General features: G+C 32.4%; 3 protein-coding genes across 5 annotated transcripts; 2 read left to right on the forward strand and 1 right to left on the reverse strand.

The window, feature by feature from the left end:
- Positions 1-10,251: 10,251 nt before the first annotated feature.
- On the forward strand, positions 10,252-15,867 carry LOC113861556 (glucomannan 4-beta-mannosyltransferase 9). 2 transcript variants are annotated; one of them, XM_027494455.1, is made up of 9 exons: positions 10,252-11,208; positions 11,309-11,407; positions 11,562-11,814; positions 13,651-13,761; positions 13,931-14,067; positions 14,488-14,601; positions 14,693-14,892; positions 15,008-15,202; positions 15,314-15,867. In XM_027494455.1, the coding sequence occupies exons 1-9, from the start codon at positions 10,879-10,881 to the stop codon at positions 15,474-15,476; spliced, it is 1,602 nt and encodes a 533-aa protein (XP_027350256.1). In that variant the 5' UTR covers positions 10,252-10,878; the 3' UTR covers positions 15,477-15,867. The 2 variants fall into 2 exon arrangements, with proteins under 2 accessions (XP_027350256.1, XP_027350257.1); XM_027494456.1 differs by having other exon boundaries at positions 15,008-15,178.
- A 1,303-nt stretch (positions 15,868-17,170) lies between these two features.
- LOC113862760 (pentatricopeptide repeat-containing protein At5g12100, mitochondrial) lies at positions 17,171-20,941 on the forward strand. 2 transcript variants are annotated; one of them, XM_027495936.1, is made up of 2 exons: positions 17,171-19,736; positions 20,295-20,915. In XM_027495936.1, the coding sequence occupies exon 1, from the start codon at positions 17,220-17,222 to the stop codon at positions 19,557-19,559; it is 2,340 nt and encodes a 779-aa protein (XP_027351737.1). In that variant the 5' UTR covers positions 17,171-17,219; the 3' UTR covers positions 19,560-19,736; positions 20,295-20,915. The 2 variants fall into 2 exon arrangements, with proteins under 2 accessions (XP_027351737.1, XP_027351738.1); XM_027495937.1 differs by having other exon boundaries at positions 17,219-19,736; positions 20,246-20,941.
- A 304-nt stretch (positions 20,942-21,245) lies between these two features.
- LOC113862881 (peroxiredoxin-2E, chloroplastic) lies at positions 21,246-22,892 on the reverse strand. Its single transcript, XM_027496155.1, has one exon. The coding sequence runs from the start codon at positions 22,743-22,745 to the stop codon at positions 22,101-22,103; it is 645 nt and encodes a 214-aa protein (XP_027351956.1). The 5' UTR covers positions 22,746-22,892; the 3' UTR covers positions 21,246-22,100.
- Between the last annotated feature and the right edge of the window lie 193 nt (positions 22,893-23,085).

Below are 23,085 nucleotides of genomic sequence, written 5' to 3' on the forward strand. Positions count from 1 at the left end.
TTTTACAACGCAAATGCATTGGTTTCACGGCAATGATCTCAGCCACAAGACTTGATCAAATTAGGTGCATGCATGCCTGGGTGAGGGTCAGGGAAACTTTCCGTTGCAATCAATATCATTTGGTTGATGACTAATCTTTTTTCAGAGGTTGATTAATCATGTTTTTGTGGTTGTTTACGTTAACAGATGGTGCTGATCTACTAACAACTACCATGTTTAGGCCAGATTAATCCTCAGGATTAGCGGAAGAATATTCCTGCCGCATCTGATATTATCATCGTAGTATCCAGATTAATTGTTCCAAAAGCTAGTTATAGCACAAACAATTGATGCAACTTATAAAATAATTGTTTGAGTATTTTATTAAAATAAAAATAAGTTGACCTTAACAAAAATAATTTAAAGCTTAATTGAATGCTATGACAGAAAAAAAATGAAAGAAGATTCAAGCCATGGGAAGTTATCGGACTTGTTACAATATTTTAATAACTATTGCATCTGCGCTCACAATTTTTTTAAGCTCTGTTCTGTACTTTCTCAAAGAATGAATAATAAAGAAAAGGGGATCATTAGATTAACCTCGGATGGTAGCATTAATGGCTAACACTTTTTTAGTATGAAATTAGTACATTTCTGACTTTAGAATTTCGGTATTCAAACGTTACATTAGACATTTAGAAGATGTTTATTTTTAATTATAAAACTATCGCTTTATTTTTATTTTATTTTATTAAAATATTTTTTTAAAAATAGTAAAAATATTTTCTATATAAATATTTAAAAACCAAAAACTAGAACGAAAACAAAAAGATAATTTTGTAATTAACATTTTTAAAAATAAAACAATTCCTTAATCTAATCGTTTTTAATTAAATTAAATTATTATAGAGAAATTTTTTTTCTCTGTTTAGTTACATTAAAATTTCATCCTATTGATATTTTTATTATTTAATAAATTATCTTTCTAAGTTAACTTGTATTACCTTAACAACTTATAATTTCTGATGTTACACTTAAAAAAAATGTAAATATGTCAAGAAAAAATGGAATATTGGAATGTAAGAACAATACGTAAAGTAAATATAGATGTGGATATAATTTCTCAAGTGATAAATTGACGAGAGAGGAGTTGAGTAATCACTCCAAATTAAAGAAATAAAGGTATCGATAATGTATTATAACTTCGCGTGAAATAGGAAAGCGATTTTCCTGATTTTTTAATTAGATATCATTCCTTAATGTTGCAGATAGAAGTTATGACATTGGCTGAAGGAAATTACATATCTATTTGAAAGAAAATGGTTGGATGATGCAAAGCAGATAACAATTTTAACTTCTAACAGGAAGCAATGGGGAGCATATGTTGATGTCAATAGTCAATTAGGCTTTCAGTATGGTGTGGACTTTGATTAGCTGTGCCTCTCTAATTGGAGTATTGCCTGTCAACAGCATGGGTAATAGATAATAGTAACAACAACGATCACAAGAATCATAAGCAATGTTCAAAATAAAGCTATACTAATAAAGAATCCAAAGAATTGATCTTAGCTTAGCTGTTTGCAAGACCTTTCACTGTTTCTCATGCTAACTTGTAGTAAGTATTCCATAAACATCCACATGCCTCGTGTTGGCAGTTTGTCAAATAAGAAACATTTTTTTTAATTGTTCTTTCTATTTTCTTTACTACCAAATTACATTTGTTCACTTACGAATATATTGACCGACTGCAATATAGTTTTCTCTCTCTCTCTCTCTCTCTCTATCTATCTATCGATCTCATACTCGATTGTTTTATAAAATTGAAAAATTATAACTATTAAACGTTCACTTAGGGGGGGGAAATGTTAATATTGTTATGCAAAATTAGCCTAAAGAGTAAAAGAGTATTCTTTGTCAGCCGAAAGCTAAATTGAAATAAAGACTGATTCGAACATGACAACAATTGATTATATTAGACCACAGAACAATGTAATTGAAACTAATGCGAGCGTGGTTTTTTTATGCTTATGATGCATTTCTCATGCTTAATATAAATACTGAAAGTTAAGAAGTATATTTTGTTTTCTAGGATCATACTTGTCTAGAAACACATTTAAAACTAAAAAGTTGTATTTTTATTGAATGATTTTGATTTTTGAATTTTTGAGAGTCACTCTAATGACCATCAATTTCCTAAAAATTGTAGTAGATGATAGTCAATGTTGTGAAGACGAAGACGTGTGGACAACCTTAGGATTCAAGTCTAAGAAGGATTTGCAGAAGAATGGGCGGAAGGGTCATGAAGAAGGTGCACTGTCTAGTCTAAGAAAGGCACACCCACTCTATTCACATGCATGTTGCAAGAATGTGAAAGTTCTGCCACCACTCATTACCGAACCCAACTGGGGTCTCTGCAATGTACCATAATAACTATATGAAACGTTTTCAAGACAAAATAGGAGGAGCATCAATCACACCCACGTATGGTGTATTATGGCCTCGTCGATATAGCATCTGTAGTAGGTGCCCACATGACTCCTTTTGCTCCAAAGTTCTAATAAATGAAATGATTTAATGTATTCTATACGATTGGCCTTTGCACTTGCTGATTTTGTCATTAGAAGAAAGAGGAATATTTTCCTTTTTTCACTAAAACAAACTATAAAAATACCGAAGTGGTCATTAATTTTATTAATGCCTTTAGAGTTTAGAAAGAATTAATAGACAATAGATTAAAGAAATGGGGAATCACTCTTAGTTTGCCTTTGAAAACGAGAGTTAAAGACACTACCTTCAACCATACAGTTGTTTTTTGTTCTTTGTTTGGCTTTTTTAAGAATTTAACTAAGAATTTAAACCAATTAAAATACGTTTTCATGTGTTTTCTATTGTGCTGCAAACTAATGCCGACGTTTTGTTTAGCTGTTAAAGACAGAGACGTGAAACTAAAATGATAATAATAGCTAGGATAATCGAGATGATTCACAAATTTATATTCAGTTTATCATTAAAATTTTGTATTTTCAGTGATCAGGAAACGTATTTTTAATTTAGTCAGTGCATAATAAGTAGTAGGTGGGGGATTAGAAAATTTTGACTATTTATCTTCATCATTATCTCCTTCCCCAGAAAAGCCCGAGCGTATTCTATACAAAAGGTTTATTGTATATCTTACGATTTGCTTACCACCATTTAAAAACAAAAATATTCACGAAACTAGAGTGAAATAACAACACCACCATATTAAATCACGAATCCTTTTATTGAAGAAATTTGAAATTAATTCAAAGCAACTTATCAATCAGATTATTTGGGCAAGTTTTACTTCTAGAAACTGATTTTTTCCATGCAAGTTGATTAATCTTGTTCTAGACAAAGTTACTCCTAATGATTGATGGAAGTACCCATATATATTTTATATAACGCTTTGTAGACCGTCTGTAAGAAAGACATGAAATTAATCGATAATGCTGTGAATATCGGTCTACGATGAATAATAGGTAATGATGAGTAAATAGAGATTACTAATAAGAAAAATAATAATTAAGATTACACATTGGTTAAAAATAATTATATATTATTTGACTTAGGCAAATGTATAAGGTGAAGATTTTGAGAGATTTGTGACTATTGATATTATTGATTATTCCCTCGGGTTGCTCTTTCTTTTATGACAGTTTATTTCTTACAGAAGGTACATTACGCAACTTACGTTTAGCTCTTCAAACTTTCATTATACTACTGAAGTCTGTAGAAAGACCAACAACAAAGTATGTTGATTACATCATAATGTATTACAACAAAAAATGTCGTTAACAAAGAAACAAACAATGTTAAGCGTCAAAATTACCTCCATTATATGTGTGTGTTAACTTTATCTCCATGCAATTGTTACATTCACTCTCACAATTTTCGGAATATTTTTTGTACCATTTTTCATTCGGGATGAAAAAAGCAAATCCTGATAGTATTAAAACATCACACCAAAATTAATGTCTCACCTTTGGAAAGACGAGTCAATGTGTACGCAACAGATTCAATTTTTATCAACCAGAAGTATACTCAATTTGTTAAAATTGATGGTTAGCCTGTATTTATAGACTTGGTTATTATCATGTATTTTATAGCTCATTATCATCAACCTTTAGCTTTTTTACAGGTAAAAGGCATATTAGTATTGACTTTTTCTTTAAGAGGAGCATATGACCATTACCTTTAATTCCAACACATTTTCTTATTTGAATTCTTAAACTAAAATATAATATTGTAGAATAATATTAATTTTCCTTGAATAAACTACCAAAGAACAATTTGTTTTTCTTTCTTCTTTTCTTTACACGCCAGATTCAATTGTTCCATATTTCACACGTGGTGCCAGAGAAATATAAAATTTCCTCAAATTGTTGCCCATTTTATATTGTTTGATTTAAAAATAAATAAAAATTCAAGAGCAATGGTTGTTGTTAACAGAAAACAAGAAAGAACTCAAAGAAGGGCTTTCGCTGACCATAAAGAGATTCGTTGAGTTTAGTTGGCAGACACTTAAGGGCCAGAAAGAGACTCCACGAAATACCTTCTCGATACCATGGCATCTCCACGACCAAAAAATGTTCCTAGTTTTAGAAAACTTTATTTCTCTTTTGATGTGTATTCAATAGAACAAAATGAAAATTTTATATAATTATTTTTATTAAAAAATTAAAAATTATGCATTAATGATTTTTTTTTTTATGCCATGGTATCTCGTATGTGCTATTTTTAAAAAGTTAAAAGTTGAAGAGTTTAAAAAATATAAATAAAAAAATTAAGAACTATAACTAAATCTAGTTATATTTATAGATATTAGAAACATGTGTATATAAATTAGATTTATCAAATGAAAAAGTTAATGCAATAATGAGTTAAATACATTTAAACATTAAAATTTAATTATAAATAATTAAAATAAAAATAGATGATATATAAAATTATTACTTAGTCATTAAAACATTTTAATTTCCCTCACCTCCTCTCCCCTCCCCAACTGCCCACGCACACATTAGTATTGACAATATTATGCTATAACAAAATTTCAACCCATGATAATAGAAAAAAGTGTTGCCTAAAAAAGGTTATAATGAAAATATACATAGAGAATATTTTAAACTAATATTCTAATTTATTAAAAAATTTAAAAAGTGTTTTTATATAAATAAATGTTTTTATTCATTGTCGTAAATCCTCTTCAGTGTGAAAAAATAGAGATATATAAATAAATAACTAATATTGAAAAAAAATGCATTCGATTGCATTGACAATAAGGTAATCACTTAATGATTTTAGAATATGAAATTACATAATAAAAGATAAATAAAATATATGCAACTATTTTACTTATATATATTAAAATTTTGTGTCTTCTTATTGATATTTTATTTTCACATGAAAAAAACAATTGTCTTCGTAACATTTTTGTTAAATTACCTCATGGGGTCAAGTCATAGATTCGTCGCCTTCAGATTCCAACCCTTTACAATCCTAAAGCATGTAAATAGATTGAAGAGACAGAATGAGTGTTGTCAATCTTGTCAGACTAAAATAATTTAATTTAAAACCAATATAAATATTTTCTATAATTGTTTATTCACGTCAAATTATTATACAATTATTAAAGGCTTATTTGATTCTTAGGATAATTTAATTTTAGTATATCATTAGTATAATTTACACTATTAATTGATTATAATACCTTACGAATATAAATTTTATATTAATTATTATAAAAATTAATGATGATATTTTATACAATTATTTACAATTAGGTGATAGTATTTTCCTTTTTATATTTGAAGTATATATAAAATTTATTTTAAATTATATGTAATGGTTCAAAATTAATTTATTTAACTTCAAATTAAACAAAGACTAAATAAGCTAGATTATTGAATAATGTAAAAGTTTATGATTCAAGGGAAATGAAAAATAAATAAACTAAAGAGTTATTTAGCTTAAAATTGAGTGTTAAAGTGATTGTATCGAAATATATTTTTCGTTTAATTGGAAAATGTTTTAAAATTATTAGAAATAGACACCTTTAGTTGTTTTTGGAATTATATATATCTATATATTGTCAAAATTAAAATTTAAATAATGAATTTGCATTAAATTTGATGCCAATATATGTTTTTCAAACAGCTACTTCTCATAACTTTCAACATGTACTCGAATACGTTACCCTTGGAAATATCTTGTTCGGTATTTAATTGACTAATAACGTACTTTACTTTTATTTGTTTATTTCTGGGGGTTTTGTAATTAATGGCTTACAGACAGAAACCAAACGTTATTTATTTGCTTTCAAGTAATAAAATACATTTTTCAATTAAATGTTTAACATTTATCGTAATATAATGAAATTTTTTACGGCTTACCCGTATGATGCAGAGCTGCAATTTAGTATGAATAAATATGATATAACGAGTATAAATATAGGTGGGTAAATTTAATTATTTAAGAATTGAATTAAAAGTTTTTAATTTTTAACTCATCCCACTTCGTTGTTTGTGTATACTCATCGACACACTGCTTCTAATTATTTTGTATTAAAAATAATTTTCTGTTAACTATTTGTTTTACGATTAACTCACAGAAAATAACAGGACTTGTTTAATTGAAAATTATTAAGTAGTCATAACAATTATTTTCATTTCATTTGTAATTTTACACAATAATTTTAAGATGCAAAATGAGTTAATGACCCACGCTTAACAAGTTTCAAGAAATTAGCTTGGTACATAACTTAGACTTTTCAAGAACGAAAAAAGTCAATACATATAAAATTATTTTAATTATTGTTCCTGGTGTAACAAATATTGGATTATAAATATTTTATTATAAGATTCAAACAAGGTGCAATGCGACTATCTTCCTTCAATTTATTGGCCTAGAAATCTCACTTTAAAAAAGAAAAGGTTGTATATGGTTGAATCAATATTTTTTTGAAAAATAAATAAATAGGTCTAGTTATAATTTTTCTCCCTCTAATTTAGATAATGTAATGTTGAATAAGTCTCTTTCTTCTTTTCAAATTAACTCTTTTTATCTCGTTACATATTTTAACCTAAAGTCTCCTATTCTCCTTTTTAAAATTAAAATATCGATACATTAAAATTATTCAATCTTTTATTCAAGAAATTCTGCTAAATTTGATCAATTTTTTACTTGTAAAATTTTAAAATTATTTCATACCCTATATTCATAATAAGCTCTCAAATGTTTAGATAAAATAAATAACATGAGAATTTTAAATGAACATTTTGGTATATTGTTTTTAAAAAAGGAACATGCTAACTAAAAAAATTTTAAGGACAAAAATTAAAATTTATCCAATTTAAAGAGACAACAATACAATTAAAACTGAAAAATAATTATTATAAACTTCTTAAAAGTAAATTTTAAAAAAGAACAATAGTTTTCTAAGAAGTTAAAGCGTAAATAATTATTTTCTTTAAAAAACTAATTCAATCACACACTAATTTTTTTTAATAAAAAACATGTCTAATTAAGATCTTATGTTTACAATGAAATTTGAACTTATGAAACACAAATCTAGTCTTTATCATCCAAATTAATCATACTCTTAATTTAAAACTTCTTTTGATGGAGCAAAGGAAGGAACTCTCAATAAAAAATATTCTGAAATATTAAGTTATATATACCCTTTGTCTTTGGTGTATTTAGAGTGATCATTTTCCCATCACTGTTATGGTCTTATTAGAGAGGTTCACTGGCTCAGCACCCATTGCATCAGCCATTGACGGTCCTTCAATATCATGTTTTCTGAGAGGCAAACAGGCGTGATGATCACTTAGCCAATGCCCTATATCAAGGGGATTTCTCTTATCCCCTCATATTAGAGGATGTTTATTGATAACTTTTTCTACAATCATTGCATAGTTTTTAATTTGTTCGGAACTTTTACCTGTTTAATATAAATAAATAAAAATCCACTTGTATACATTAATGAGGGAAAAAATAATTAAAAAAAACTAATGCTCCAAATCAAACTTTTGAAGCACTGCCTTTGTTAACTTCTTGCATATAATTGATATATGTTTTATTTAAATAAAATTAGTGTTTTTTTTTCAACTTAAGAGTAAAGATTGATTTCATCTTTTAATTTTGTTTTAATTCATTTTGATTTTTTAATTTTTAAAAATATTTTAAATAAGTTCTTTTTTATTAGAAATATTAACAATTTTGTTTTTATTCAATCAATGTACTAATATACACTGTTTATCAATTATCATCATCTTCATCGAGTGTGTACTCCATTTCTCCTGGTAGCAAGAACGTCAACTTCTTTAATCAAGTATATGAAGTTGGATAAATTTACCGTGAACAAAACCAAATACAAATCAGTAGTTTACTTAAGGTTAAATCGTACCTATCTTAAAAAAAAGACAAGGTAATATAGAACACTAAAAATGTTACAATTGCAGCTTAAGTCTTGCACGTACTAGAAAAAGAAAAAATTAATTTAAAATATTTTTAAAATTAAAAAATCAAAATAAAGTTTAAAAACGAAAAATGAAATTGATGCTAAATTAAAGGGAAAAGACACTGTTTTTATTTATTTATTATATATTACACTAATTTTTATTAATTATTAAATAAAATTATAAAAATTAATAATTAAAAACTATAAGAACTAAGAAAAATAGTTAACAAATTTTAAAATAAATTAAAGTAAAAAATGTAATTTAGTCTAAAAAATAAAAAGAGTGAGTATGTCGATTATAAATGAAACCCAGACAGTAAAAAATATTGCATTGCCGTTATCATTGACTTGTGATTCTTTATCACCTATTTTTTCTGATGTTTTTATTTTATTTTATTGTATCTTTAACTTGTTCTTTCAAATTTATTTTTCTTTACCTATTTTCCAAGCCTACAATAAGGTATGAAAAAATATATATCCTTTACTATATTATTTATCACGTGACCGTTGTGCAATTTATATTCGTACAGTATAGAATTGACGTAACTATAAAAAATAAGAAAAAGATTAACTAATTTATAATATATAATTATATTAATTAATAAATTGCGAGACTACGTATTAAAGGTTAATTTATGCTTTGATTATTTTAGAACATTATGATTTTTTTCTTTTCCTACAAATTTTTTTCCATGTAGTCTATATTTAAATCTTAATTATTTGTTCTTCAAGCGTCTGTCTAACGCTACAAATTATTAAATTAAATAAGAATTTATGATATTTAAAAAATTGTAAAGATCAACAGAGAGGCTAAATAGAAAAAAAAAATTATTGATAAAATTGTAAATAGAAAATCAAATGAAAAACTAGTGACACTGCAAGAAAAATAACATCATTTGACCCATATATTTAACCACCACTGAAGTGGAATAATTTTGATGTGTTACAAAACTGGTATGTTAATAAGATGTTGAAATAAATTAAAATATTTTTATTAATTCATATTCTGCTTATATCTGAATATGCTTAAAACACTGATATTATTTAATTATATATAAATGTTAAAAACATGTTAATTACATTTAAAAATTAATGCCATTTGGTTATCGAAAAACTTGTAATATGGTAAAGACCTAATAATAAATAAAAAAATGTCAACATTACATTTCAAAAATATATATAATTGAGTTTGATTTTAAGTATTGTCAACGTAATTTTATTTTATTTTTACATATCATTGAATCTTAAATTATATATTATATGATCAAAAGAAACGACTTGAAATAGTTGTTAAGTTTAGTTGTTTTAATAACATGATAATGAATGGTTAACTAACAGCATAAAACCCTTCGATACCGAGAATATATCAAAATTAATTCAATTATAATTCTCACTTACATTAATGTCCATCATTAAGTGGTATATAAACTTTGACTCACATAACACTTCCAAAATATGGTGTGGGCCAGGCCGAGTTAAAAAGAAAGAGAGGAGAGAAAACAAATAATAGATAAAAGAGTTACGATTAAAAAATAAAAAGAAATTATGAACAATTAGCATTGGTATTAGGCGAAGGTCAGTCACATGTGCCGGGAAAAATAAGGCAAATGATTATAACGAACGTATTTTAAGTATGCAATTTCCATATTTTTATATTTTGATATTGATATGCCCACCCTACCTTACCAATACCATGCTGCATTGCTGTTGCGCATTTTATATAAGCCGCACACTTGTGGTTATGGTTGCAACTTAGTACTAAATATTACAGAGTTCCTAAGCAGAGAGTGAGACCTAAGGCATTGGGAGGCTAAACACATTATAAAAAGCAATCAAGAGAGAGAATGCAAAGCACACACTTAGAGAGTTCCTAAAAACAAAATAAAACATTCTCTCCCATTTCTTCCTCCTTAGCCCGTCTTTCATTTCCTGTCTTTTCTTTTGTTTTTATTTTTATTTGTCTTCGTCGTTGCATTTTGTGTATGTGGTGTTCTGCTTCTTTTTTTGGGTTTGATTGCTGAAGCAGAACGGGATATTTGACTTTTTGCACAAGTGTTGTGGTCTCTCATTTCAGGAGAAGCACGTTTTTGTACATATAGAGCCTGGTTGGCCTAGTGAAAAAGCAAAAAAGTTATGTGTTTTGAGATCTAGCTTGTTTTTTCTTTTCTCTCTAGCTTTCTTTATGGGGGGTGTTTGTGTTGTTTGAGCTAGAGTCACTGACATTCCAGCTCTGCTTCCTTTGTTTTGCGTGGCCCAGAAGCAAAATAACAATCACCAAAAAAAATATTCCACCAAAGTTTATTCTTTTAAAGCCTTTTCGATCTACCATCATTCACAGCTTGGCTTGCATTCCCACTGCTAAGTCTCTTTTGTTTTTCTGACATTCAATCTCAGTACACAGTAAAAAAAAAACGCTTCAAATGGATCGCCTTTCTTCTAATGCCATTATCCCCGATGCATTTCAAGGTGCCAAAGATGACCTTACCATGCAGCTTGCATTGGTTTGGAGTCAGATCAAAGCTCCATTGATTGTCCCGTTACTAAGAATATCAGTGTTTCTGTGCTTGGTCATGTCGGTGATGATGTTCATTGAGAGGGTTTACATGGGCATTGTCATCACTCTGGTGAAATTGTTTGGGAGAAAGCCAGAGAAACGTTACAAGTGGGAGCCAATAAAGGACGACATAGAGTTGGGGAACTCTTGTTATCCAATGGTCTTGGTTCAAGTCCCTATGTACAACGAAAGAGAGGTGCTTTTTTTTTTTCATAGCTCGTTTTGTTATGTGAAGTTTGTGTTAAGCACAACACTTTTGAGCCTCGATCTTGAGTTTCCCTTGCTTCCAAGTGCAGGTTTATCAGCTATCAATTGGAGCTGCATGTGGGCTTTCTTGGCCTTCAGATAGGATTATCATACAAGTTCTTGATGACTCAACTGACCCAACAATCAAGGTTAGCACGGTTAAGAATGTTCCGCGGACAGAAAAACCTCGAATGATGCTATTGTTATTGTTAGTATTATTATTATCCTAGGAATAATAACGAGGCCTGAATTGGACATACATTGATGATGTGATTATGAGTTTTTGGTAATGAACAAATGCAGGAGTTGGTGCAGCTTGAATGCCAAAGATGGGCAAGCAAAGGGGTGAACATAAAGTATGAGGTGAGGGACAATAGGAATGGATACAAAGCCGGTGCTCTCAAAGAAGGCATGAAACGCAGCTACGTGAAACAATGTGATTGTGTTGCCATCTTTGATGCTGATTTTCAACCAGAACCTGATTTCTTGTGGCGCACCGTTCCATTCTTAGTGCACAATCCTGAACTAGGCCTCATTCAGGCTCGGTGGAAATTTGGTAATCTCTTTTATTATTATTGTTGTTGTTATTATTATTATTATTATTATTATATTATTATTATTATTATTATTATTATTATTATAAACTCTCCACATTCAACGTCAAAAATCTACAACAACAATAACAGCAACACTTCCTTAATTTAGATTTTGGGTCTCCTTGATTGTGGCTTTCTTTGGATTAATCAAGTTCAGGTGTCTTAAATTAGAATTAGATAGCGAGTTCTGAAGTAAAATCAGAACTTGTTTTCAAAAACTGTCGGTGAGTCCTTTTAGTTTTGGAAATGTTGGGGTAGGTAGGTCCCACTTTGTGGTTGAACGACCATGTAAACATCACAGTCTACCACAACTTCAACTCTCGTGGTTGCCTTCGATTTAAGCCACGTATTCATTTCTTATCGTTCTTTTTCACTTCTTTGTGTTAGTGGGACCCACTCTTTCTACTGTCCTCCAAAAACTATAATGCTGACCACAGAGAATAATAAGTGTTATTTCTCCTTTTTATTTTTTTTAGATACATTTCCTCTGTTTGGAAAAATGTTGAGTGGCAGATTAGTAAACCTCTTTATTTTTGGGACAGTCTGGCATGAAAAGTCATCAACGAACTGTAAGATGATTAACCATCATATAATAATAATGGGTTTCACGTATATTGATCTGCCTAATGAATTCATTTATAGCAGAATAGGGTTTGGTTGTGTCACTGTGTGGCCGAAAAGTCAGATAAACACTGGACCACTGCTTAATTTGGAAACGGATTATTAAATTTGGAGGTAAAGTGGATCATTCTGGATATGCGGTTACTTTGAAAACTGGGTGTGATATTAGTAAGTAACTAAGAAAGTCTTAATTGAATCTGATTCAACAAACACAGAAATTTTTCATTCCGAAGCATTTGTATAATCTGAGTCTCAAAGGTTATTATTGGACATCTCTTTTGTTATACGAGTACTATTCCCCCGTTTAGTTTACAACATGCTATTTGTAACTTTCATGAAATCATAATAATTGCATAAACAGGATTAAAGTATGAGTCGTGTATTGAAAATCATAAAAAAAAATAGTAACACTTTTTTTAAAAAATATTAATTTCTTAATTAATAATTTTACGGGCATTTACTGGTGTTTCTATTGAAGCATAAGTTGCAAAACAGCCGTACATATAATTGAGCAGAAGAACATTTATTTCAACAAAACAAAAAATCTTTTTCTAAGAAATTGTATTCCCAAGCATGTGATCATACAATAAAAGAAAAGGGAAGATAAAATGAAGATGATATTGTTGAATTCTATGGGTGACTTTCAAGAATGCTAAACTCTAAAACGTGTAGGGGTGAAGGGCCACCCTCCACAAAACCAAAGAGTAGTTTCGGTTCGCGCATGTGCATTAGCAGTTTTTTTGTGCAGAGTCCGTATTTTGTTTTTAGCAAGTAAATATTATTATTGTTGATTTCTGCTACCGCAAAGGAGGGCAATACTTGAAACCAGTGTGTATGTACATTTGAAAGGGTATTTCTGTCTTGTGAGAAGAACACCGTTGTTGTTATTATTGTGGTGGTTGTTGTCATCATTGTTCTTATTGTGCTGCTTCATCTTCCTTTTTTCCCTTCATTTGTCTACTGCTTCCTCCGGCAGTTGCATGTGCAAATTTAATGGTGGACCTCGTTTCGTAGTCACTGTCTACCTCTACTAACCGACAGCTGGATTTATTTTGAACTCTCTTCTCCTGAAAAATCAATACAATTACGTAATGTTATTGCAAATTTCATGACAGCTAGGTTGTTGATGGGACAATAATTTTTTATTATTTATTTGATTTTATTTGTGATTCCAGTGAATGCCGATGAATGTTTGATGACCAGAATGCAAGAGATGTCGCTAGATTACCATTTTACTGTGGAACAAGAAGTGGGGTCTTCCACTTACGCCTTCTTTGGTTTCAACGGTAATGTTATGGCAAATATTTTTACCTTAATACAATTAAATTAAAATTTAAGTTTAATATGTCCATTTTTCCTTTTAAAGAAAAAAATGCCAATAGTAGAAGGTAGCTCTCTTTTTTTTTGTGGCACGATGATTTAGCCTAATTTTTGTACTCTTGTAAATGACCTTAGGGACTGCGGGAGTATGGAGAATTTCGGCACTGAATGAAGCTGGTGGGTGGAAGGATAGAACCACTGTGGAAGATATGGACTTGGCTGTGCGAGCCAGTCTCAAAGGATGGAAATTCCTATACTTGTCTGACTTGAAGGTTTGTTATTATTTTTGGGAATTGGGATTTAGCCTCTCGAGTGATGAAATATTTTAAGTAAAAAAGTAAATAGTTATGGTGGGTGATTTGAATTGACTTATATTGTAAACTTATTTTCTTACTTTATAATTATCATCGCTTTCTAAGAGTTAAATTGTTATATTTCAATCCATGTCAAAGAGGCCCATCCATTTACATGTTACCAAAATTACATGGTTGTGAGAATTCATGTTTAAATCATCTTCTGGTGTTCACTTTCACTAAGTAATACTTAATGAAGAAGGGGAAAGGACATTAATAAAGGGACCATCTCAAGTGGAAATGGTGAAGGAAAGAAGAGGGAAGGACATAATGTTCTTTTTCATGTATGTGTGTGTTACCAATTTGTTTCTGATATATGAGCTATTTATTTGACTACAGGTTAAAAATGAACTGCCAAGTACTTTCAAGGCATACCGCTACCAACAGCACCGTTGGTCGTGTGGGCCAGCAAATCTTTTCAGGAAAATGGTCATGGAGATTATCAATAACAAGGTAAGATTGTTTCATTGAATTATCAGGAATATAAAGTATATAAACTATATCGGTTACTTATGCTCCAATTTCATATGTATGTCCATTGCAGAAAGTGTCATTGTGGAAAAAGATATACGTGATTTACAGCTTCTTCTTTGTTCGAAAGGTCGTAGCACACATCAACACTTTTGTGTTTTATTGCATTGTATTACCTGCAACAGTTTTGGTGCCTGAGGTTGCGGTTCCAAAGTGGGGAGCTGTTTATATTCCTTCCGTCATCACCCTTCTAAATGCAGTTGGAACTCCAAGGTCTGTTTTCCTTTGCCCAGTTTTCCACTATAGTCAAATCCCAAAGCCAAAGTTTCCTTAACTTGTTTAACAAGTAAAACTTTATTGATTTTATTCTGTGTTTTCTATGTTTCAGGTCACTCCATTTACTTGTCTTCTGGATTCTCTTTGAGAATGGCATGTCTCTGCATAGAACCAAGGCAACGATTATCGGTCTACTCGAGGCTAGTCGAGTCAATGAATGGATTGTCACTGAAAAACTTGGAGATGCTCTCAAGGCTAAAGCAGGAATTAAAGCACCTAAAAAGCCTCGATTCAGGATTGGAGACAGGTATAAACGGTTTTCTTGATCCAGTTGGCATTCACTTATTTCTAAATAGTAAATGTTATATGATATTGGGGTGCTTACCAACATTTGTTGTCTGTCTTCAAATGACATTAGGATTCACTTGTTAGAACTTGGTGTTGGATTCTACCTCTTCTTTTGTGGCTGCTATGATTTTATGTTCGGGAAAAACCACTTCTTCATCTACCTCTTTATCCAGGCATTTGCCTTCTTCATTATGGCATTTGGATATGTGGGCACTTTTGTATCCAACTCCTAGAAGGACTTGGCTTTTCTTCATTGGGCCTTTTCAGCTACTGTGCCTTCGATATCACAGCTTTGTATTATAGTGTTTTCAGCATAGTTCTGGAAAATTACAGATTGTTAGCATAAAACAAAGGGTGGTCATTCTTTAAGGTTTTGCGTAATCGGAGTCAGTGACTCTAAAGAATTAGTTTTCTTGTGAATATTATGCAAAGATATATAAGGAAATTACTCAAGTTTTTCTCATGGAAGAAAAGTATACAGAACAAGAACGCAGCAAGCTACTGGCGTCGATCCTCAGGGGGACCAAACTTCTTTGATTGGATGGATTGTTTATAAGATTTTTGTAGCTCTCTCTCTTAAATTTTTTAAACTTTTCTTTACATTGTATTTGTCTGAAGAAATAAGCAGCTTCAAGAAATGGGATAAAATACACAAAGTTCTATTTTGTATCTTCTTTTGTGTCTCCCAAGTGTTCGTCAAATTTGACATGCAAGACTGTATGGGGGCAGAGATATGCCTTCAGAAGTGCTCGACACAGATTTCCCAATAGAAACAGCAAAGTTATTGTTACACCAAAGAAAGTCACAATTTGATTGATTTGATTTATATGATGAAACAAAAAAGACATGAAATTGTTAGATAGAGATTCAAGTTGAAGGTCCTTGCAAGTTCCTTTTATTTGTATGGGCCAAAGCTACCAAATATGGTAATAGACAAGACTTTGACTTTGGGAATGTTAAGAGAAACTAGGACTAATACAAGTCATACATCATGCTATCACAATTTTTTACAGCTCTCCCTTATTTTTCATTTTTAAAAAATGTAAATATAACATAGATACTCTTCTTTTTTAAAATGAAAAATATAAAGGAAAAATATATGTAACAATGAGATATACAGATAAGAAAGGGAGGGTTAAGGAAAAAATATTTAATAAATAAGTTTATCTTACTAACTTGTAATGGTTTTGATGTTGTAACAGGCAGTAACTTGTTACTGTTTTTCAATTATTACCCTAATATTTTAATAAAATATATTTATTTTTATAATGTTACACTATTTTAATAAAAATCTTCCTTTGATATTATACTAACTATCTTACTTATTATATTTTTTTAATTTACTCATAAATAAAATAGTTTATCTTTAAATAAGAAATAGTAATAGTTAAAAATTAACCAAAAACCCTAAAATTAAAATTTCATAAAAGTATATTCTTATATAAAATAAATAATAATTAATATCATATGAATATTTATTGTTCTATTATTTTATATTTATTATCTAGCTCAATAACTAATTTTATCAAATCATTCTATTTCAATAACCTAATTTGATAGTTTTCAACATAACCTTTTGTAGAAATTATACTCCTCTCCATTTTCACCTTAAATTAACATTCCATCCCATCTCACTAACAGAACATGCATCTAGTGGGCGTTAATCCAGCTACAAGGGCTAACCATGACTTGAATTTTATTTTATTTTCATATAGTAAAATATAAATTCATAGAGTGAATTTCACTTAATATAAAAGGATCTCACTTATTATTATTATAACCCGTGTAGTTGAATTTTTTCTCAGCGCTATAAAAATAATTTCAAGAAATAAATTGGGCCGCATGGGTACTGTAATGAATTGGGCCTAAAGGAGCAGCCCACCATCTTGGATCACCCATCAAGCGTTGCATGAGCTTCGAAGCTAGTAAGAAGTAATGTTATTATGTGAATTGCAGAGTACACCTACGAAGTGGCAATGTGGTTGGGAAGACACTATGCTCTTCATCTTCGTCTTCTTCCCAATTCGCACTTCAACAATTCCATTTCCTTCTTATGTTCGCAATCACTCACACTATGCGAAGCAAATCTCCAACAACAGAAACGTCTTCAAAAGGTTCAAAAGCTTCAGACATTACTAAGCAGGGGTCACACAATAACCGCTCGAAGGTTCCTCAAATCCCTTCTTCTCTCCAAAACCCTCTTCTCTTCTCTCTCTCAATTTCACGCGCTCGTCTCCAAACCCTTATTTTCCGACACCCTCTTATGGCTTTGCTCCGTTTCCAAAATGCTCAACGAAGCTACCGAGCTTTACTCTTCCATGCGAAAAGATGGTTTTCTCCCTTCCACGCGCTCTATCAACCGTTTGCTACGAACTCTGGTCGCTTCCCGACACTTCGAGAAAACCCTCACTCTCTTCGCTGACGTTGTGGATTCCGGTGTTCGACTCGATTCTGTCTCTTACGGCAAAGCTGTTCAGGCTGCGGTGATGTTGAAGGACCTTGATAAGGGTTTTGAGTTGATGAGTTCCATGGAAAAAGAAGGGATGTGTCCCTCTGTTTTCGTGTATAACTTGGTGTTGGGTGGGTTGTGTAAAGTGAGAAGGATCAGGGATGCTCGGAACCTGTTCGATGAAATGATTCAGAGAAACCGGGTTCCCAATACGGTTACGTATAATACGCTTATTGATGGGTATTGTAAGGTGGGTGACATAGGGGAAGCTTTTCGCTTTAAGGAGAGGATGAAGGAACAAAATGTGGAGCCTAATGTTATCACCTACAATTGCTTGTTAAATGGTCTCTGTGGTTCAGGGAGGGTGGAAGATGCGAAGAAGATTTTGCTGGAGATGGAGGGGAATGGTTTTTTGCCTGGTGGGTTTTTGAGTGTTGTGTTTGATGATCATTCAAAGTGTGCAAGTGATAATGGATCGGTGGATAGACAAGGAATGAGGATTGACGAGCGTACCTATTGTATTTTGTTGAATGGACTTTGCAGGGTTGGAAGGGTTGAAAAGGCCAAGGAGGTTTTAGCCAAGTTAGTGGATAATGGAGTAAGTCCAAGCAAGATTTCATATAACATATTGGTGAATGCGTATTGCCAAGAGGGTGACATGGAGAAAGCTATACAGACAACTGAACTAATGGAAGAACGAGGGTTGAAGCCTAGTAGTGTCACCTTTAATACCCTTATTAACAAACTCTGTGAAACTGGGGAGGTGGACCAGGTAGAGACATGGGTTAAGAAGATGATTGAGAAGGGTGTTTCCCCCACTGTGGAGACTTATAACACGTTGATTGATTGTTATGGCCGGATTCGCCATTTTGTTAGGTGTTTTGAGATTCTTGAGGAGATGGAGAAGACTGGGATACAGCCTAATGTCATAAGTTATGGTTCTCTAATAAATTGTCTGTGCAAAGATTGTAAGCTTCTTGATGCTGAGATTGTGCTTGTGGATATGATAGGTCGTGGGGTTTCTCCAAATGCAGAAATATATAATATGCTCATCGAAGCTAGTTGCTCATTGAGTAAAATGAAAGATGCCTTCAGATTTTTTGATGAAATGATAAAAAATGGAATAGATGCAACTCTTGTGACGTACAATACGCTGATAAATGGACTGGGAAGAAATGGGAGGGTAAAGGAAGCTGAGGATTTGTTTCTCCAAATGACTGACAAGGGATATAATCCAGATGTAATAACATACAATTCCCTGATCTCAGGATATGCTCAGTCAGGTGACACCCAGAAATGCCTTGAATTGTATGACAATATGAAGACACTAGGCGTAAAACCTACAATTGGAACTTTTCACCCTTTGATCTATGCATGCAGGAAGGAAGGTGTGGTGACAATGGAGAGAATGTTTCAAGAAATGTTACAAATGGATTTGGTTCCCAATCGAGTTGTATATAATGAAATGATTTACTGTTATGCGGAAGATGGAAATGTTCAGAAGGCAATGTCCTTGCACCAACAGATGGTTGATCAGGGAGTTGACTCTGACAAGGTGACTTACAACTGCTTGATTCTAGCATACCTTAGAGAAAGACGCGTTTCAGAACTAAAGCATCTTGTCGATGATATGAAGGCTAAAGGACTGGTTCCAAAAGTTGATACGTATAACATACTGGTTAAGGGACATTGCGACTTAAAAGATTTCAGTGGTGCATATTTCTGGTATCGGGAAATGTTTGACAGGGGTTTTGTTTTGAATGCCCGCATCTGCTACCAGCTGATATCCGGGCTAAAAGAGGAGGGAATGCTGCGAGAGGCCCAAATTGTATCCACAGAAATGAGTAACACTGAACTAAACAACTAGAGGACTGACAAGGCCATTGCCCCAGTGTCCAATGAACGTGATTGGAAAAGAAAGACAAGTGCCAGATATGATAGGGTCTGTAGTCCGCATGTTCTACCTTTTCAAAAATTACCTTTGGAAGAGCGATGAGGTCAGAGACCCAGGGCAGAGAAGTTAAATAACCACAACCTCAAAATGGTAAGACTATTAAAAATCCTACGTGTTTATTCACAATTCTCCATAATTTTATGTTTTTGATAATTTTAAGGGACGTTTGAAAGAGTTTCTAGAGAACTTTATTTAGGCTTATGACACTTATAAGTTTTCTTTTTAACCTTTTTTCAATTTATAAGAACTTATCCTAAGCACCAAATTTAGTGATTTTTACAACAAACTACTCTTTAAAGACATGCTTATATTGTTGTTTGTTTATACTTTATGCGAGTCAATTTTAAAAAGAAATACATACTCTTATTATTGGGGGATATTCCCATTTGATTCTTACGAGTTATAAGTAACACCCCTGATTCTGAAATCAACTATACAAACACACCGAAGCTTGATATCACTTTTTTCTATTGAAAAAAATAGCATTTGTTAATCATGTGCACAAAATTTTATTCAAGTGATTCGTAAAACATTTCATCGATGATATGCTAATTAAAGGGCCATGTCCAGAAGCTTATACGCATATACATGCATGCCAGGGTACTTTGCAACTTCCAAGATCTCAATGGAGCGTATTTTTTGGTGCAGGGACATGTTTGAGGGTGGTTTTCATCAATATCAACTTCAAAGAAAAATCGTAGGTCTTCATCAGTTCTGCTTACAATATCAATTCCAAAGAAATATCGTTGGTCTTCATCACTAGATTAAGGACCGTGCATTTGCTAGCTGGATGTCATTGTTGATGGTTGGTTGTGAGGCCGAAATTCTACCAGGATTTGCCAAAAAGGAACAAATACTAATAAATTTTCAGCACACACACTTAGCCGTCTGTCGCAATCGTGCCCGAATATGACGAGGATTAAAAGAAAATGCCACCAAAGAGAATAACCAATGCTTGTGTTTCACATATTCTTTTGCGTTGTGAAATGGCGTACAATTTTGTAGGGATTATTACCATAGGAACCGTTGAACTGCGCACAACTTGAGCTTGAATAGGTAGACCTGACTGACTCATTACATAAATTGACTGTGTTAAAGTAGATTTCAATAGGCAAGATTAACTAAAAGGGTTGTGAACCTGATGGTTGCTGGAGGTTAGGCTGTCTTGTAAACATTATTTAATTGGATTTTGATTAGACAACCTTGTTGTACGCATTGGAAGGGAACAAATCTGTTCCTTTCTGACGTTAAGATTTTTTTTTCGTCCATCCATTTTTACATGTTAGTATTTAGTTTCAAGTAGATATAAATGCCTTTTACTTTATCTGTTAAACGCTAACTTATGGATAAAAATAGTTCGTTATTTAAATTGATTAGAACGTGTTATAATAAATATTTCAAGAGTTGTCAATCGGCAAGAACACAACGTAAAGATCGGAAAATTCTAAAAATGCATTTATAACGTCTTTGAAAACTGATCTGTGCTAACAACTAAACTACGATATCATTTGCTTTGTATATGTTCTATATGACTGTATCTAGCTTAAATTTAAAAGAAGCATCTTTAAAAAAAAAAAAACAAAGCGTTTCATGACAACAACACATCCCAATTTCCCGTCATTATTACGATTTAAACAAAGAAAGTGAAGCTTTGTCTAGATTACTAGCTTGTCTTGGTGTTTCCAAATTACGGACAAAAGAACTAAGCCACCTCGTATTCTGAGAGGTGACTAGTCCTGATATGATTACCGTTTTCTCACCACCAAGAAGCATCGCACAACCTAAAGCTTAGAGATCATATCAGTGTCACTGTATGGTAAATACTAACCAACGGACAGGAACTTGGAAATTAAACGATTTTCATGAAACAGGGGGTCTTTCAATGATGCTTCAATAGATTTCTGATTTACCCTTTCTTTAAAAAATGGTCAACTTGCACAAGGTGCCATATCCTGCTGAGCCCTGAAGTGGAGAGCCCAATGCCATGGAGGGATTTGCTCAAAATTGGAGGATCAAGAAATTGGAAACACTTAAAACGGAGATGGCATAGGTACAAAACCGGGTAATGGAAAGTGAAAACGGTAGGGTCCTGGCCATATACTTCCTAACAAAGATTACCACTTACTGAAGTTTCATGTGACATAGAATAATTAAGCTGTCTCACTAGATGAAGTAACGCTTTAATTATCAACCACTTAGCATTATAAACTAGCCCAGCATAGTTCCATTTCCATCAATCACTCCAATTTTTCTTTCAACTTAAAGAACAAAATATAATTTACCATGCAAAGTGCAAACAAACCACCACAGACAGGTCCAACCCATCCACATTATTAAGAGAACCAAAACTAAGAAACCTAATCTAACCCTCAACCCATTTTTGTTTTCTTAAAGCAACTCGTCTAGGCATAAAACGAAATCCGGAGAGAACGTAAGAAAAATTACAAGAAGAATTCAAAGTACTTTGAGGATATCATCAGCACTGCTGAAAGTGAAGGCACCGCCTTCCTCCAAATTGAAGAGCTTAACAACCCCATCCTCAGCCAAGAGCGCGTAACGCCGTGACCTAACGCCCAACCCTACCGGCTTGTCGCTCAAATCCAGCTCACACCCAATGGCTCTGGTGAACGTTCCGTTACCGTCTGACAACAAGAGAACCTCGTCGTTAACCTTGAGGTGCTCCTTCCACGCCTTCATCACAAACGCATCGTTCACCGAAACGCACGCAATGGTGTCCACGCCTTTCGCCCTAAGCTCCCCCGACTTCTCCACGAAGCCCGGCACGTGCTTCTGCGAGCACGTGGGAGTGAATGCGCCTGGCACCGCGAACAGCACCGCCTTCTTCCCCTTCGTTAGTTCCGACACGGTGGTGGTCTTGACCTCGCCGTCGGAGTCCAGGTAGGAGAAGGTGGCTTCGGGGAGCTTGTCACCGACGCCGATGGCGGCGGAGATGGTGGAGAACCTGAAAGGCTTTGGGTGGCGGCGATTGGTGAGTTTGAGGGTGAGAGGGAGTTTCGACGGCAGGGTTTTAGGTGGGAAGAGAGATGAAGTGAATGTGGTGGAAGCGAGGAATTTGGAGAGGGTGATAGATGCGGCCATGGCGAATTGCAGAGAGTGTGGTCGTGCTGCTGAATGAATGAATATGAATGAATGGTTTTGGTTTGGTTTGATTTGGGTTGGGTTGGGTTGAGAATGAAGAGCGTGGACAAGGATCTTGCGTCAGCCCAAAACTAGGCTAGCTACATGGGTGCTTCACTTTCTGCCAGGTCGCATCCTTCTTAATTCTCATTCTTATTAATCTATTTTTTTTAAATGTTATTCAATAATTTAAGAGTATTTATTGTTGTTTTATTAAAATTATTTAAAATGTTTAATGGGATTAATTTAATATTTTTAAACATGAAATTCGCAAGAGACATTGAATAATGGCTACACCTTT

This window comes from Abrus precatorius, unplaced genomic scaffold (assembly GCF_003935025.1).
Source record: "Abrus precatorius isolate BTA unplaced genomic scaffold, Abrus_2018 Scaffold3, whole genome shotgun sequence".
Classification (NCBI taxonomy): domain Eukaryota; kingdom Viridiplantae; phylum Streptophyta; class Magnoliopsida; order Fabales; family Fabaceae; genus Abrus; species Abrus precatorius.